Source organism: Lepidochelys kempii, chromosome 15 (assembly GCF_965140285.1).
Source record: "Lepidochelys kempii isolate rLepKem1 chromosome 15, rLepKem1.hap1, whole genome shotgun sequence".
In the NCBI taxonomy this organism is placed as follows: Eukaryota; Metazoa; Chordata; order Testudines; family Cheloniidae; genus Lepidochelys; species Lepidochelys kempii.
Window position 1 is genome coordinate 28,233,634 of NC_136394.1, and position 17,645 is coordinate 28,251,278.

Below are 17,645 nucleotides of genomic sequence, written 5' to 3' on the forward strand. Positions count from 1 at the left end.
TTGTAAAACATAGATGAGAACTTAAAGAGGTCTAATTTTAGGTTATAACACATTCTAGAAATGCAAAATAAGAAGTTATCTCTAGGTTAATGTCCATTAGCTCTTCTCCACTCAATACAAAGTCACCATTCATTTAAAAAAAGGCTTACTTGCTGGTCTGCATTCTTAAAGTCTCCTTTACAGAGTTAATTTTAAAATATATTTAAGATTTGTTTATACCTGAAAGACAACAAGGATGCAGCGTATAATGCAAGTATCTCCATTCACCATAGCTTTCTCCATGATGTCGCAAATACTGCTGAGATGGTGTGCTTCAATTGGATGTTGTTTGCCCAAAAAATTTGTTATTGGGAGATTGTTACTGGCTGCAAGCAGATTTAGTTGGTGTATGCACATGGCACCAACGTGGTGCAGTAACTGGTTGATAACCTCATTTGTGGTTATAGCATCTCCTGAAAGAAAAAAAAAAAAATGACCACACTTCTCTCTATGAACACAGAGGTGAATATATCAAGTTTACATTCATTTTTAAAATATGTTATGAAACCATCATTAGCATCACTGAAATTCTGCAGCACTTCAGAGCTATCGTCTGCATTAAAGGTAAGAGATTTCTGTTCAAGTTTTTAAAAAAGTGTTAAAGGCAGAAGTCAGAAAACCAATAAACATGCACAAAAAAAAAGCTTTTTTCTTATCTTCAATAACGATCAAGTAATTTTGTAATATGCTGTAACTAATCTTGTGGCTTTCTAAAGAAAGTATGTTCAGTGCTTTATGTGAGTTTCGACTATGTTAATCTCATATTTTACTTACACTTATACAAAATGCTGACTATATGCTCACCTCTGGGCTCTGTGATGATATGACTAACTCCCAGCCTCTGACAGACATAATGGAATGCTTGGTTTCCAGGATTACACCATTGATCAATATAGTCATTAGAGCACGTCCATATCATGTTATTCATAGTATCATAACATGCACCTGAAGAGAGAATATACAAAAAAAGAGTCAATATAGTTTTTATTTATTAAAAAGTTGTCTGATGATAGTATTTTCTATTAGAATTTTTTTCTTGGAAAGCAATTCAAACATTGCTATATCAGATGTGGATTTAATGTGTTTTCTAAAGTTAACTCAATTACATTATGTGACACATCAAGGTGCTTAAGGATAAGGGTTAAGAATAACAGTCTTTTAAAGCAAATTTCTTAATGTGGTTAGTGCAAACCCCTCACGCGCCAACAAATAAATGCCTTAAGTGCTATATTTAGTATTCCTCAGTGTCCTTATCACTCAAATTGCTTGCTACCAATTAGTCATCTGGCTGAAATGCTGGGGCTAGCATCTTATGCTCAGGGGTCGGCACCACCATGTTGCGCAACGGACACTTGACAAAATTACCGTACTTCGTGACGGACATGGGGAGGAGGTGGTTATGTCATTCAAGATTTTTAAAAGTTACCACGGACCTCAAAATTTTTACCCCTTGCTTATGCTGCTGTTCAAGAAAAATTGGTAAAGCAGTTTCAAATACTTTAGCTATCTCTATTCATACTTAATTGCATTTGTTTTGAATTTAATAGCCTTGCTGTTACCATTTTGGCAGGTTATTTATAGAGCTGGTGGCATGTATGGTGCTGTGCAACTGGTGAAGAGTGGTAAGCAAATAGACATCTTCCCTGAGGAGCCTACAAGTGGGCACAATAGACTGAAAAAACAAGAATGGCGTGAGAGCGTCATAGCTGGATCTTGAGAAATTATAAGAAGGAGAGAGAGGAAAAGTATGAACTTGGCACTATCCCCACTGCATGAGATTGCAGAAAATTCTTCTATAGGCCTGTCTAGACTAGGATAGAAGATATTTAAGCACATTTCAAAACTCAAGGGTAGACTGGACTAGTAGTATTGTGACAGACATTAAGCGGATTGAGGTGAACCTTCAGCTTGATTGATTAGCATGTTAAAATACTCCTAGCCCTGTCTGCGCTAGAGTTTCAAAACATGTTGGCCAAAGTATTTTAGCGAACATTTAAAAAAATTATACCTTTGATCCTTGTCAACGCGAGTCCTATATAGATCCTAGTTAACATTTTAATTAAGCATTGTTTAAAACCCTGTTGGTACCTAGCGTAGCTGGTGTTTAACAATTTATTCCTATTCTATTTTGTATCATTCTGACTATTGAGCTGGCAGAAGTAATCCAAGTCCACAATGCAAATGCAAGTGAAGCTGTGAAAACCAAAGTCACAGGGAAATAAAAAAATATAAGCAGAAATCTTCCTGGTTAATACATTTATTTTTTAAAGTGAAGATAGGAAAGTTCAAATCCTCTAAACACTGACTCTTTCTTTTAAGAGTTTGTAATACAAAGGATATTTAAAAAATCTTCCAAGTTCTCTCCACCTAGGGTAAATACCTCTTCTCACTCTCTAGAAGAGAGAGTGCACCTTCAAAATTTGCAAACCAAAGCATAAGAAACTAGGAAAAAACCTCTCTTTAGAATTTTCACATCACATTTTCTAAGTTGTAATTTTATTTATTTAATTTTACAAAAGAAAGTGGAAGTTACTGTAAATTGAAAGAAATAATTTAGAAAATAGAGATTGCTATCTCTAACACTGAATGTCCCTAAAAATAAATGTATTTCTTACCAAGTCCTGGTATTAGGGCACCACGTCCAAGCGAACTTCCTGCGGCATCAATGAGATCCGCTCGGCTTGTGAACTGCCCATCTGAAATATTGTATACCAAGCTAGAAGCAAGAACTTTAAAAAAAATAAATCTCAAATTAATTTCTCAACAGTTTAAAATATGATAAAAAAGAGAGTCTCTGAAATCTGCTGTAAAGATAACAAAAAAGCCAACAACTTACTTTTCAAAGATGACAAACCACTTGTCCCACCAAACAGTGATCGTGTCGCAGAGCTGCCTGACCCACCTGGAGGTGGGACCAACATCACCAAATATGTTCCACATGTGTACATTGGAGTCTTTCGTAACATTTTTAGTGGTAGCCCACAACTAGTGTTAGCAGCTGAAATGTTAAATAAAGCAATGAATCAAACAATTAGTAAGATATAGAGAGCAAGCAAGACAGAAGTCCTAAATACAATATATTTTGGAGTTTAAATAAATCCATCAGAAATACTGATAAATCTAACATTTTTGCAGCCTTTGGAAGTTACTTGTGGGGCTGGCCAGTGGACTCTAAAGATTCCCCCCCTCATTAGGAGATAATTCCTCAGAGGGCATGCACGGTGTCAGTGGCATTTTAAAATATAATTTGAATAAAAAAATCTTTAAATATGAATACAAATAAGAAGCCCTAGTTTCCATAATGACGACAACAAAAACATCAGAAAAAAATCTAAAAGCTAATAGAAAGTATAAAATACAGAGAAGCAAACAAAAATCTGCCCTAAGGATGTCTAAGATGGCAAAATATCACAAGCAACATTTTAAAGCCCAAGGAGTTTTAAGACAAGAGGCCCTCTAGGATTCACTACCACTTTTTAATCCCTTGAAATCCCCCTACCCTGTCCCATATCCATTAAATCATGGTGATCTAGCCTCCAGCCAAAGCTGATCAACACTGCTCTGAATACTGACTGTTCAAGAGGAACCCATATTTTATTTTCTGAAGCACTCCTATTCACTACTAGGCAACAAAGTTTTTTCAAGATCTCCATTATACCTCTTTCCACTCCCTGTAACAATCTAAAGGGTATGTGCAAAAACACTAGGAAAATATTTGCAGTGGTGTAAATATACATTCCACTGGTTAGAGTATTTTCTTAATTTAGGAACTTATAACAACATGTAACTGGATACATGAGATATTTTAAAATCCATATGCATACAGTAATCTCATCACTAGTCAGTGAAGCCAGGGTTCCAGGTTATTTAATGCATATTTGAAGAAAGGAAGAGAACTATTCAAGACATACACGTAGAAAGTTTGTCCAGAAAAGGAACTTTAAAAAAATCCCCAGAATGCAAAGAAAGTGATCAGTACACTACTCAAACACCCTGTCTAAACTAAAGTGAAACTAATATAGTAGTTTCAATAAAGTCATAAAGAATAGTAATACTGTAATATATAAACAATCAGTATACCAATAACCATGTCACACATATTTGCTATTTCACCAATAATGAAGAGGCATTACCTGGCTCATTAATTATGCACACATGCAGAAGCACAGAATTCCCCCAGGAGTAACTCTTGAAATAGTCCCATTGAAAGCTATGGGACTATCAGTCAGAGTAAGGGTGGCAGAACTGAACCATAAAGTAGCAACAAAAGGGTGCTGTGTTTACCACAGCTACAGTTTTTGCATGATCAATTTTTTTCCCTTGCAGCAGTGTATTTTACATGAATATGAACTGTTATTTTGCTATTAGAACTTTGAGTGTTAAGCACTTGTACTGAAGTATGTATTTGCATGAGGTATTCCAAAAGCAATGATCTTTACAACAAATTCACACAACTTTAAGAATTTTAATAAATCCTAAGAAATTCGTAAAAGTAATGTATATGATGTCAGTGTAAAGAGCCTAAACTTAAAGACACTATATGTACAGGTATGTAGGATTTTCAGAATTCTACAGCTAGAGAAATAATTTTGTAAATATGCATCACTGCAAACAAAAGTGAAAAATTATTGTAAAGAAGAAGAGAACTCTTCTGACCTGCTTGGTCCTCTTTCAATGTATTGGAAATTGTAGAGCCAGTTAGAGCAGCCAGTGTTGCTGACGGGGAGGCTCTGTACCTTGAAAGCCTACTCAGAAGCATCTCATTTATACTCTTTGCAGATTCTCCCTCTTTTCTCATTAGAATAATGCGCTCCTGTAGAGGGTTTGCTATACATATATCATTTTCTACCTATGCAAATGAAAAAAAAAAGATCCTTAGATATTTAAGTCCCTAACAGATTGAGGATTTTATTCCTCCATGCTCACAAAATGAGAAGAGAAGCAAAAACCAGATCCAGATGTATGCAAGGAAATCTGACACCATGGTGAATGATGTGACTAAAATACCTAGAAATATAGATTATTATATCATGGCCAAAATCATATCATGACTGATCATCTTTAGACATTTTTTACTTTGGAAAATAGAAAAGTAGTAGTCCAGTTGCCATAAATAACTTTCCAGAAATAAAATTAAAGTTATTATATAAAATCCAGTAGTTAGATTTTTAACTATAACAAATATAATATACTAAAATAAAAATAAATTTTTATGAGTAAGTTTTGTAAGTCTAAGTCACACATTAGCTGAAAAACTGAACGGAAGATTTTCCCTACATAATGCAGTTCTGGGAAAGTTCTAGGCCATGTCTAACCTAAGAAGATTTTACCAGTATAGTTATACTAATATATCTGTTCTCTGAATACCAGTGTAAGTTACATTAGCATAAGCACGGATATAGCTATGTCTTTTTTTTTTTTAAAGCACACCCCTAACCTACACTAAATATTTTTACCAGCACAGTTATGTTGATCAGAAATTTAATAAATTGAGTATTTTAACTAGTAATGCCACAAAAAGTCAGACAGTGGCTGAGTTGTCAACAGGAATGAATGAAGGCTTTTTCTAAAGTGATTCCCCTGCAAAAGACATTCCTAACAGAGTACCAAGGCCAGAAACACCAGCCCAGAGTGCTCACATTCTGAAGGGAAGCAACTGGAGGTCGTTCAGAAACTGAAACTCATTTTTTCTAGCAATACACAAAGGAAATGAATTGGAGAATCCCTTACCTTAATGGGAAGACCCTTCACCTTTATATGTTTGCCAAATTAGATTTATTTTTAAGTCCTTAACTCCTTCTTAAGATTCCATGCAAATTGGAGAATAATAGTTCAGGGGGCCAGTACAGTGGGAGTCTGCTGCAAGTTAGGGAGTTAGAACCTGCACTATTGCCCACAGCTGTATCATATCTAGATAATACTTAGTCCTGCCTAAGTGCAGAGGACTGGACTAGATGACCTATTGAGGTGCTTTTCAGTCCTACATTTCCGATTCTTGCTCATCAATTCTATTTATACCGCTTCCAATATACCCACTGCACAAGTCTATTGGTACTGACAATACTAAGGGTATGTCTACACTATGAAATTAGGTCAATTTTATAGAAGTCGGTTTTTTAGAAGTTGTTTTTATAGAGTCAATTGTGTGTCCCCGCACACAAAATGCTCGAAGTGCATTAACTCGGCGGAGTGCTTCCACAGTACCGAGACTAGCGCATTGCACTGTGGGTAGCTATCCCACAATTCCCGCAGTCTCTGCAGCCCATTGGAATTCTGGGTTGAGATCCCAATGCCTAATGGGGCAAAAACATTGTCGCGGGTGATTCTGGATACATGTCGTCAGGCCCGCCCTCCCTCCCTCCGTGAAAGCAATGGCAGACAATCGTTTCGTGCCTTTTTTCCTGAGTTACCTGTGCAGACGCCATACCACAGCAAGCATGGAGCCCGCTCAGCTCACTGTCACCGTACGTCTCCTGAGTGCTGGCAGACGCGGTACTGCATTGCTACACAGAAGCAACCCATTGCCTTGTGGCAGCAGATGGTGCAATAGGCCTGATAACCACCATCATCATGTCCGAGGTGCTCCTGGCTGCCTCGGTAAGGTCGGTCAGGAGCGCCTGGGCAGACATGGGCGCAGGGACTAAAATACGAGTGACTCGACCAGGTCATTCTCTTTAGCCCTGCCGGCAGTCCTACTGTACCATCTTACAGTGAGCAGCCAGGAGATGAGGATGGCTAGCAGTCCTACTGCACCGTCTGCTGCCAGCCAAAGATGTAAAAGATAGATAGAGTGGATCAAAACAAGCAATACACCAGATTTGTTTTGTATTCATTTGCTCCCCCTCCCTCCCTCCATGAAATCAACAGCCAACAATCATTTCAGTGAGGTCTGTCAAGGGCACCTTGAAAAGTTTAATGGAGATTCAGTCCTGCCTGAAATAGCTGGGGGAGTGATAGCTCAGTGGGTTGAGCATTGGCCTGCTAAACCCAAGGTTTTGAGTTCAATCCTTGAGGGGGCCATTCTGTGTGACAGTTGTTTGTTTCTCCTTGATGTAAAGCCATCCCCTCTGTTGATTTTAATTCCCTGTAAGCCAACCCCGTAAGCCATGTTGTCAGTCGCCCCCTCCCTCTGTCAGAGCAACGGCAGACAAATCTACTGTGGGGGCTGCTGTGATGCAAGTAGCCAACGCAATCAAAGATCTGCTGATATCAAGGGTAGTGACCCTGGGAAATGTGCGGATCATAGTGGATGGCTTTGCTGCAATGGGATTCCTTAACTGTGGTGGAGCCATAGACAGAACCCATATCCCTATCTTGGCACCGAAGCACCAAGCCGGCGAGTACATAAACCTCAAGGGGTACTTTTCAATAGTGCTGCAAGCACTGGTGGATCACAAGGGACGTTTCACCAACATCAACGTGGGATGGCCGGGAAAGGTACATGACGCTTGCATCTTCAGGAACTCTGGTCTGTTTCAAAAGCTGCAGGATGGGACTTTATTCCCAGACCAGAAAATAACTGTTGGGGATGTTGAAATGCCTATAGTTATCCTTGGGGACCCAGCCTATCCCTTAATGCCAGGGCTCCTGAAGCCATACACAGGCAGCCTGGACAGTAGTCAGGAGCTGTTCAGCTAAAGGCTGAGCAAGTGCAGAATGGTGGTAGAATGTGCATTTGGACGTTTAAAAGCACGCTGGCGCAGTTTACTGACTCGGTTAGACCTCAGCGAAACCAATATTCCCACTGTTATTACTGCTTGCTTTGCGCTCCACAATATCTGTGAGAGTAAGGGGGAGATGTTTACGGCTGGGTGGGAGGTTGAGGCAAATCGCCTGGCCGCTGATTATGCACAGCCAGACACCAGGGCGTTTAGAAGAGCATAGGAGGGCGCGGTGCGCATCAGAGAAGCTTTGAAAACCAAATTTCATGACTGGACAGGGTACGGTATGAAAGTTCTGTTTGTTTCTCCTTGATGAAACCCCCCACCCCTTGGTTCACTCTACTTCCCTGTAAGCTAACCACCCTCCCCACTCCCTTCGATCACCACTTGCAGAGGCAATAAAGTCATTGTTGCTTCACATTCATGCATTCTTTATTCATTCATCACACAAATAGGGGGATAACTACCAAGGTAGCCCAGGAGGGGTGGTGGAGGAGAGAAGCACCAGGAGGGGTGGTGGAGGAGGGAAGGACAAGGCCACCCAGCACTTTAAAAGTTTAAAACTTTAAAACTTATTGAATGCCAGCCTTCAGTTGCTTGGGCAATCCTCTGGGGTGGAGTGGCCGGGTTGCCGGAGGCCTCCCCACCACATTCTTGGGCGTCTGGGTGAGGAGGCCATGGAACTTGGGGAGGAGGGCGGTTGGTTACACAGGGGCTGTAGCGGCGGTCTGTGCTCCTGCTGCCTTTCCTGCAGCTCAATCATACACTGGAACATATTGGTTTGATCCTCCAGCAGCCTCAGCCTTGAATCCTGCATCCTCTCATCATGCTGCTGCCACCTTTCAGCTTCAGCCCTCTCTTCAGCCTGCCACTTACTCTCTTCAGCCCGCCACCTCTCCTCCCAGTCATTTTGTGCTTTCCTGCACTCTGACATTGTCTGCCTCCATGCATTCGTCTGTGCTCTGTCAGTGTGGGAGGACAGCATGAGCTCAGAGAACATTTCATCACGAGTGCATTTTTTTCGCCTTCTAATCTTCGCTAGCCTCTGGGAAGGAGAAGATCCTGTGATCCTTGAAACACATGCAGCTGGTGGAGAAAAAAAAAAAGGGACAGTGGTTTTTAAAAAGCCACATTTTATAGAACAATGGCTACACTCTTTTACGGTAAACCTTCCTGTTAACATTACATACATAGCACATGTGCTTTCATTACAAGGTCGCATTTTGCCTCCCCCCAGCGCGTGGCTAGCCCCTCCCCCCTCCCCGTGGCTAACAGCGGGGAACATTTCTGTTCAGCCACAGGCAAACAGCCCAGCAGGGACGGGCACCTCTGAATGTCCCCTTAAGAAAAGCACCCTATTTCAACCAGGTGACCATGAATGATATCACTCTCCTGAGGATAACAGAGAGATAAAGAACAGATGTTGTTTGAATGCCCGCAAACATACACTGCAATGCTTTGTTCTGCAATGATTCCCAACTACGTGCTACTGGCCTGGCGTGGTAAAGTGTCCTACCATGGTGGACGGACTAAGGCTGCCCTCCCCAGAAACCTTTTGCAAAGGCTTTGGGAGTACATCCAGGAGAAATTTATGGAGATGTCCCTGGAGGATTTCCGCTCCATCCACAGACACGTTAACAGACTTTTCCAGTAGCTGTACAGGCCGCGAATGCCAGGGTAAATTAATCTTTAAACACGCTTGCTTTTAAACCATGTATACTATTTAAAAAGGTACACTCACCAGAGGTCCCTTCTCTGCCTGGCGGGTCTGGGAGGCAACCTTGGGTGGGTTCGGGGGGTACTGGCTCCAGGTCCAGGGTGAGAAACAGTTCCTGGCTGTCGGGAAAACCGGTTTCTCTGCTTGCTTGCTGTGAGCTATCTACAACCTCATCATCGTCATCATCATCTTCCTCATCCCCAAAACCTGCTTCCGTGTTGCCTCCATCTCCATTGAAGGAGTCAAACAACACGGCTGGGGTAGTGGTGGCTGAACCCCCTAAAATGGCATGCAGCTCATCATAGAAGCGGCATGTTTTGGGCTCTGACCTGGAGCGGCCGTTTGCCTCTCTGGTTTTCTGGTAGGCTTGCCTCAGCTCCTTAAGTTTCACGCGGCACTGCTTCGGGTCCCTGTTATGGTCTCTGTCCTTCATGCCCTAGGAGATTTTGACAAATGTTTTGGCATTTCGAAAATTGGAATGGAGTTCTGATAGCATGGATTCCTCTCCCCATACAGTGATCAGATCCCGTACCTCCCGTTCAGTCCATGCTGGAGCTCTTTTGCGATTCTGGGACTCCGTCATGGTCACCTCTGCTGATGAGCGCTGCACAGTCACCTCTGCTGATGAGTGCTGATGAGCTCTGCACGGTCACCTCTGCTGATGAGCTCTGCACTCACCTGCAGCTTGCCACGCTGGCCGAACAGGAAATGAAATTCAAAAGTTCACGGGCCTTTTCCTGTCTACCTGGCCAGTGCATCTGAGTTGAGAATGCTGTCCAGAACGGTCACAATGGAGCACTCTGGGATAGCTCCCAGAGGCCAGTACCGTCTAAATTGCATCCACAGTACCTCAAATTCGACCCAGCAAGGCCGATTTCAGCGCTAATCCCCTTGTCGGGGGCGGAGAAAGGAAATGGATTTTAAGAGCCCTTTAAGTCGAAAAAAGGGCTTCGTCGTGTGGACGGGTGCAGGGTTAAATCGATTTAACGCTGCTAAATTCGACCTCAACTCCTAGTGTAGACCAGGGCTAAGAGTTGTACCAATGCCAAAAAAAAAATTAATAAATTGATGTGGTTTCAACTTCTATAGGACTGAAGTTGTTTAAACTGCTGGAGACTGTCATTTAAATAAATATCAGCAATTACATGCAAGGTTTAAACCTGAGTATTACATTTTTAACATTTCTTTGGCACCTCAAGAGAATCAACCAAAGATGTATAGGAGCTGTTGAGAGGAAAGGAATTCAAACTGTTGTCATATATAGCTCCAAAATTTAAATAAAAAAAAAAATCAGTACAAAATTTATAGACTTGAGTGATAAAGTGCACTTTTTTAGCCTTACATACACAACTTAAAATTCAATAAGATCATTTTAATAGAAAACAATAATACAGAGTAAGCAATCTCCACTTAGTATGAGGCACTTACACTAAAATTACTGTTTCGGTATGAAACAGAGTAATAATGATGCTATAATATATTTCACACTAACACCACATGTTACAAGCAAGCCTGCAATACTGAAATGTCCCTTGGAAGTGCAGATTTTATAGTACGGCTTTTCATCCTGTTAAACACTATGTCAACTGCTTGTAATGTTTTAACTGCATTCCTGAAGTTACGTACTAGCACTCAAATGAACAATTAACATATCCAGTAACTTTATTAAATGTTACTATTTTAAGAAGTGTTATTCATGTCACTAAACTAAGTCTGCTACAAATAAACACACAAATTGCTAATGTAATTGAAAATACACTTACTACAAGTTCAAAAATATCCATAAAGACAGAGTGTCCCTTTGGTGTTTTTTCATTCAGGCTTGCAGGAGACCAGATCCAGTAGAAATAGGTACCATCTGAAGAAAGATGTACTGTGGTCATAGTACTGCCAACTGGGAAGTGATTTACTGGCATGGGGAGTACGTGACATACCTAGAGATCAGTAGGAAAGCAAGAAAGAAGGAGAGTCCAGTTCACATTTTGAAGCTGTTCTTCAGACTATTAATTTAAAAAGTGAGTTTTTTTAGTTATTCTTGAGCAAGGCTCATTATGCTTACTTATCTAGTTATAATTTGCTATGATTTGAGAGAGAATGCAGTTTGCTAAATAGATGTATTGTACACTAACAAATTCTATGCTAGCAAGACAGAGTTATCCATCTAAAAATAGACAAAAGATCATGGTTTCAAACTGCTGAAAAATGTATGTAGTACCATTAGAAAAATGTAAATATTAATATAGTTATCAGCTTTACCCTACTTTACTGAAATCTCTGCTCAAAATTCTGGAAGGAAACTCATTTAATGAGGAATCCAAACACTTAATTTGAGGAAACATTGTATATGGCTGGAAACAGACAAACAGCCTTACTCCTTATTCTTCAGTGAAACTTCTTTAAACCACAATGGAAAAACATTGTCAAGAGGGATAGTTGCTCGTCTGCAAAACACAATTATAGCAAGAAGTGAAGGTGCCAACCATTTTTGTACTAAGAAAAATGGAGGCATCGGGGGCTCTAAATAGATTTGGTTTAAAGATAAAGATCATTGTGCTTTGTTTTAAAATACTATTAATTTGCGATGTGTGCGCATAAACACTGTAACACAATGTAACTTGTAAGATGGTTTGTGAGGCATGACATTGTCACGGAGTCACCGGGCGATGCTCTGGAACTACTCCATACAAAGCCAGTCAGGACTCTGGGGAAGCCTCCTCTCCCCAGGGCAAGAAGCTTACACAACTTCGACCTTCCTGGGGCTGACCTCGGAGCATTCAGCATCCCTGTCCACACCGTGCGCTTCCCACAGTGAGTGCGCACAGGTGGGGCTCCTGGGGAAGCCAGTGGGTCATGCACCCAATTCCACAGTCAGACGCGACTCTCAGCCAGCCAGTAAAACACAAGGTTTATTAGATGACAGGAACATGGTCTAAAACAGAGCTTGTAGGTACAGAGAACAGGATCCCTCAGTCAGGTCCGTCTTGGGAGGCAGGGAGACCAGAGCCCCATCTGAGCCTCCCCCCATTTCCCCAGCCAGCTCCAAACTAAAACTCTCCAGCCCCTCCTCTCCTCTGTCTCTTTCCCGGGCCAGGAGGCCACCTGATCTCTTTGTTCTCCAACACCTTCAGCTGGCACCTTTGCAGAGGAGGGGCCCAGGCCATCAGTTCCCAGAACACAGGGTGTCGGCCATTCTATGTGCAGACACCATCACACTGGCCATCTAGGGCTCTGCCACAATCACACACCCTTATCCCACCACCTGGATACTTAAGAACTGCATAGGGGAAACTGAGGCACACACACAGTATTCAGAGAAAACATTAAGAACATTCCCACTTTGTCACAGACATGCAACTCTATCAGTGGGGATCTGCAGAAGCAGTTTCATGAAGGGAAAAAGCAAACTCCCAGCACAAGAGAACTAATTACATTTAAATTAGAAATTTTGCTGAAAGTACATCAGTATTATTATTTTTGATAATTTAAGAATATTTCCTTACTATATTATGAAATAAAGACATGAGGGTTTTGGTAGGTTGTTTTTTGTTTTGTTTTTTACCTGAAGGGTATTCTGGTCAATGACCTGGAAAAGGGAGTGAGGCTTATTATCAAAAGAGACAGGCCGATGAAGAAGTTTGCCATTGCCAAAAGCAACCCATCCAGTCTCCAACTCCTCATTACGACAGTATACAAAGCCTCTGGGGAAAAAGCAAGACATTACAACCTTTAAATACGCTGCACCTTTTCAAACATTTCTTGAGCTTTATTTGAACCTAGCTACAAATCCATGCATCTATTTAACATAGTGGTTTTAAGCATGTGAAGACTCTGAAGATTCAAGAATCATAAGCAAGGAAAGAATGAAGAGAGAACAAGTCACATCTGTGCTAATAATTTGTATTGTGAATTGCACAGGACTGAAATTTGTAACGTAGGAGATATAAATTCTTAACTACCAAGGTTTGATGCGGACATGGTGGTGAAATGAGATGGATGGATTTTAAGCAGCAGGCCGCAACTTTTACTAAACTTAAACACAAGAAAGGGGCACAACCTGCCCATCATCGATACTCTCCTATACCGGCATTTCATTGATTCCAATGTAGGAGCCCTGTAACCCCACTGTATAAACAGTAACTCGGGGTAGGCTCTCCTCAGGGCTCAGCTCATTCCGAGTCCAACCACCCACCCCTCCACGAGGGGGATGGAGGGTACAGAAGGAACAGGACCTCAACCCATGAGGGACTCACCCTATCCCATGAGCCCAAGGCCACCACCAAAATCCCAGGTTTTTTACCTCTGGGAACCATTCATTTTATCCTTTCAACTCCACTGGAAAAGGGCCGCAAGTTGAATTCATGAATGAATTCATAACTCAACCAAGTACCTCATTTAGGTACTAAGCGTATTCTTACTCAGCCTACTGTGGCTTGAAGGTACTGTGAGGAAGAGGAAAAATTCCTTCGTCCTCTGCCAGTTGGCTCATGGGAGAAAAAAATTCCTTCCTGACTCCCGAATGGGTGACTGGCTAGTCTCACAGTACCAGTCAGGCCAGATTCCCAGGCCTAGCTCAGGGTGGGGGTACTGGAACAGAGTCAAAAGAGCTCCACGTGGTCCCTGACACAGGTTAAATCCTGGTAGCTGCTGAGTGTTGGTGAGTGAGCTCCCTTTGATCCATCTGGCCAACGGATATCAGAGACCCTGGGGGGGGGGGGGGGGGGAGAAGAAAGAGAAGCTTCTTGGTGTCGCTCAGTCAGTCTCGTTCCCTAGGTACAGAGGCTGTCCCACTTGCCACAGTCAACTGCTCCCAGGGAAGAATAAATTTATGCCTACAATATTCTGTAAAGGAAAACATCTCAAAATATGGGCCATGTTAGACGAGGAAAATATTTAACGGCAGTAATTTTCAGTATAAGAAGGGGGGAAATCAAATCACTAAATCTGAATCACTGAAAAATGATTTAGTGAACAAAATATTAGATGCTTCATATGCATATCAGGTCCTCTGACAACAAAGATTTATCTAGACAGGATAATAGATCTGCAAAGGCAGAAATATCACAATACTGTGGCTTACCGTAAAGTTCCGTGTAATCCAGATCCTAATTTGCTTACTCCTCTGCCTACTGAATTAGTTGTATAAAGATAAAGTCCATCTGCTGCAAGACAGCGCCCTAAGTCTGCATCTGAAATAGGAAGGAAGCATTGAGTGGAGACCTTTTACGGACAGCAGAGCTACAATGGTTATCTAAAATGAATGTGTCACTGCAGCTCTTAGGACACTGACTGAAAACCAATGAGAGCTCCTCTTCTTCTCTAGTCAGAAGAGGTAAAGTTTATACTTATATATAAATTATTATTTGTATTACAGTCACTTCTAAGATGACCAGTCAAGGACCAATGCCCCATTTTAGCAGACACTCTACCATGACTGTACCCAGTTATGCATAACTGTGTATTTACAATTTCCCCAGATTGCTAATGTACATATATTAAAATATGAAATAAATTATACAAACAATGTGAAGTGCTTCCAAGCAACTTGAATGAGAACAGTGTAACATGCACCCAGCTGCTCAATCAAGTATGCAAAATGGCATCAGGTAGTAATGATCTGGTTTCTCAGATATGGATGATATACACTTGAGAAGTTCCCTACCTCTGTATTGCTTTCTTAGCTGTTATGCAACATGGCTCAGAGTTTAAAGGTCTAATCTTAACACCCCCCATGTGTTTTGGCTCAGAGTTCAGGACAGGATCAGAGAGCCCCTGCACATTTCTGGCTGCACACTATTCAAGCCTGGCTACGGTGCAAGTCAGAACGCTGCATTTAACCGTGCTCAGTAATAAGACATCATCAACAGGACTCATTTCGGATGAAAATGCTTTACCTTCACTGCCAGAATCTAAAATTATTCCTTACAATACATTTTAAACATAATTTTCTATTAAATACTTTCTGAAGGTTGTAATGGAGCAAAAAGACCATTTTCTTTGGTTTTGCTTGAAAAGAACAGAAGGATTTAACTCCTGTTTCTAGGGTATCAAGAGGAGGCTACTGTTGCTCACACATCAGCATACTGGAAAGGGAGATAACACCCAAGGTTTATGAATATGGCACGCTTTTCTGCTCAAGACCACTACTGTAACCTTAACATACCATCTGTAACTGTGTGAAAAAAAATCTAACCCAGTGCATTTAAGATATAAGTGTTGGTGCCAGTAAATGCTAGTGGAACTCAGTATTGCTCTTACATCTAGACGCTTGTTTCTCAGATCTTTGTTAATTGAGAGAGAAAGATCTTTGATCAAGGAGGATGAGATCTCTACCAAACCTTTTAACTCATCTACGTCAGAAGTAGAAAACTAACAAGCAAGCAAAAAAAGGTATGGGGGTAAGAGGGTGGTTGGGGAGAATGGAAAAATCTGGCTGCAATGATACATGTATGGCACGCAAGATATAATATTAATGCAGGGATGTCAAATAACCAGCCCACTTAATGTATTTAGGTAGTTCACATTACATACTCAGATCACAGAATCTAAGCTTTCTTTTTTTTCAGAACAAGTAACTTCCTAGTCCTCATGGTTGCAAACATAAGCTTCCAAACAAGGTTTAGAGTGTAAACCAATATATTTGTCTTCCTGAGTCTGTAGGCAAGCTGACACAATGACTCAGAGGTGTGAATTCCTTTCATCTCCAGTGATCTCACTGATATGTCAACTGAAGTCTGATGACACTTCAACACCAACATTAACTATTTCATTGCTTATCTTTATAGCAACATAATTAGGGAAGTGGTGGGAATTGCCGCAGGCAAGGAAATACAGAGCAAAGAACAGGAGAGGCACAGAAAGAGATAAGTGAGAGCAGAGGAGGATGGGTAAGGAAGAGAAAGGACAGAAACATTGGCAGTCCTAAAGTTAATCACTTTCCCATTAACAGATGCTAAATGTGACAATAATGCATTAGACAAAAAACAAAAAGTTCTGTTATAAAAACTATCCTCAATTTAATCTTTTGAGTTTTGCTATGCATATTGCTCAATAGTATCCTAAATTTATACCCCAGATCACTAGCCATGTTTAAAAATGACATTCAGTCCTCACCAGTAACTGAGTTGTACCCATACATTGAAGCCAATAGCTAGTGTTTAGTAAAGTGATACAATCTATTGCACTACATGAACATGCAGATTTAAAACGTCCCTTTAGCCAGCTAAAACTTTATTAATTTTAATATAAGTGGACTCGTTTCTTCCAGTTAACCCCCAACTCAAAAAAAACCCCAACAAACAAACCAGCAACTAAAGGAAGCACTATCCACTCATGTGCCCATCTCCATCAAGTTTACATGATTGTGTACTACTGGTCTATTTTACAAAGATGACCCAGTAATAACAGGCTGCCTGTAAAACTAAGTCCATATCCATTAGTCTGTTTTTGAATATGCAACTTGGAAAACTGGGTGCCTACATAGCCATCTTCTTGCACAAAAGTGGGCGTTTGCAGATATAACAGGTGCTTGCATGTTCCTACAGATGCCCAGTTATGCTATCTTCTGAAAAACATGGCCCCATGTGTTCTCTTTGTTATGCCTCGTGACTGCTTTTATACTCTTTCCAACAGAAAGAAAAAACTTCTCAAATTCTAAAGCTTTAGATATAGAAAAAAACAAACACTCTACTATCAATGCAAAAAAAATATCTGATCCTCTTAAGTGACGTTAGTATAGTCATAAAACAAACTCTTCACCTTTGTTTTCAGAGCTGGAACCACTGTTGGCATCAGGTGCAGGTAACATATCTTCAAACCCCCAAGATACCATGTGTTTTCCCCCAAGCAAACAGGAGGGAGATCCAGGCCCGCCTTCCAGAAGCAGCAACCTTTAAACCAAAAAGAATACAGAGCAAGAAAATGTTTTCAGAGTAATAATAAAAGCAACAATTAACCAGCTTGAAAATTAAGATTAAAGATATTTTTCAAATCGGAAATTTCTTATCTCTATGTTACAGTTCATAACTAAGCCATTTTAAGGGAACTTTAGTCATTTAATTTTTAAAAAATTAACATACCTTGAGAATTAGCCTTTTATCATTATCCTTCCTCAATTAACCAGATTTCCAATTTTTCCTAGGGCTTCCAAATTTTCATTTTAGTAACTATAAAGTCTTGGATGTGTGGATGGATCACATTTTGAGACTGATCTTTTATCTTGAATATTTACA

At 40.7% G+C, this 17,645-nt stretch overlaps 1 protein-coding gene across 2 annotated transcripts in view; it reads right to left on the reverse strand.

Moving 5' to 3' along the window:
• The window catches only part of HECTD4 (HECT domain E3 ubiquitin protein ligase 4), a 121,496-nt gene that overhangs the window by 75,448 nt on the left and 28,403 nt on the right, over window positions 1-17,645 (reverse strand). For both annotated transcript variants that reach the window (XM_073313568.2, XM_073313567.2), the window contains exons 4-12: window positions 17,173-17,303; window positions 14,495-14,603; window positions 12,977-13,115; window positions 11,181-11,351; window positions 4,696-4,888; window positions 2,876-3,037; window positions 2,655-2,768; window positions 844-984; window positions 220-452 (exon numbers count right to left, since the gene is read on the reverse strand). In XM_073313568.2, the coding sequence (XP_073169669.2) occupies window positions 220-452; window positions 844-984; window positions 2,655-2,768; window positions 2,876-3,037; window positions 4,696-4,888; window positions 11,181-11,351; window positions 12,977-13,115; window positions 14,495-14,603; window positions 17,173-17,303 (1,393 nt within the window). The remainder of the gene's footprint in view (window positions 1-219; window positions 453-843; window positions 985-2,654; window positions 2,769-2,875; window positions 3,038-4,695; window positions 4,889-11,180; window positions 11,352-12,976; window positions 13,116-14,494; window positions 14,604-17,172; window positions 17,304-17,645) is intronic.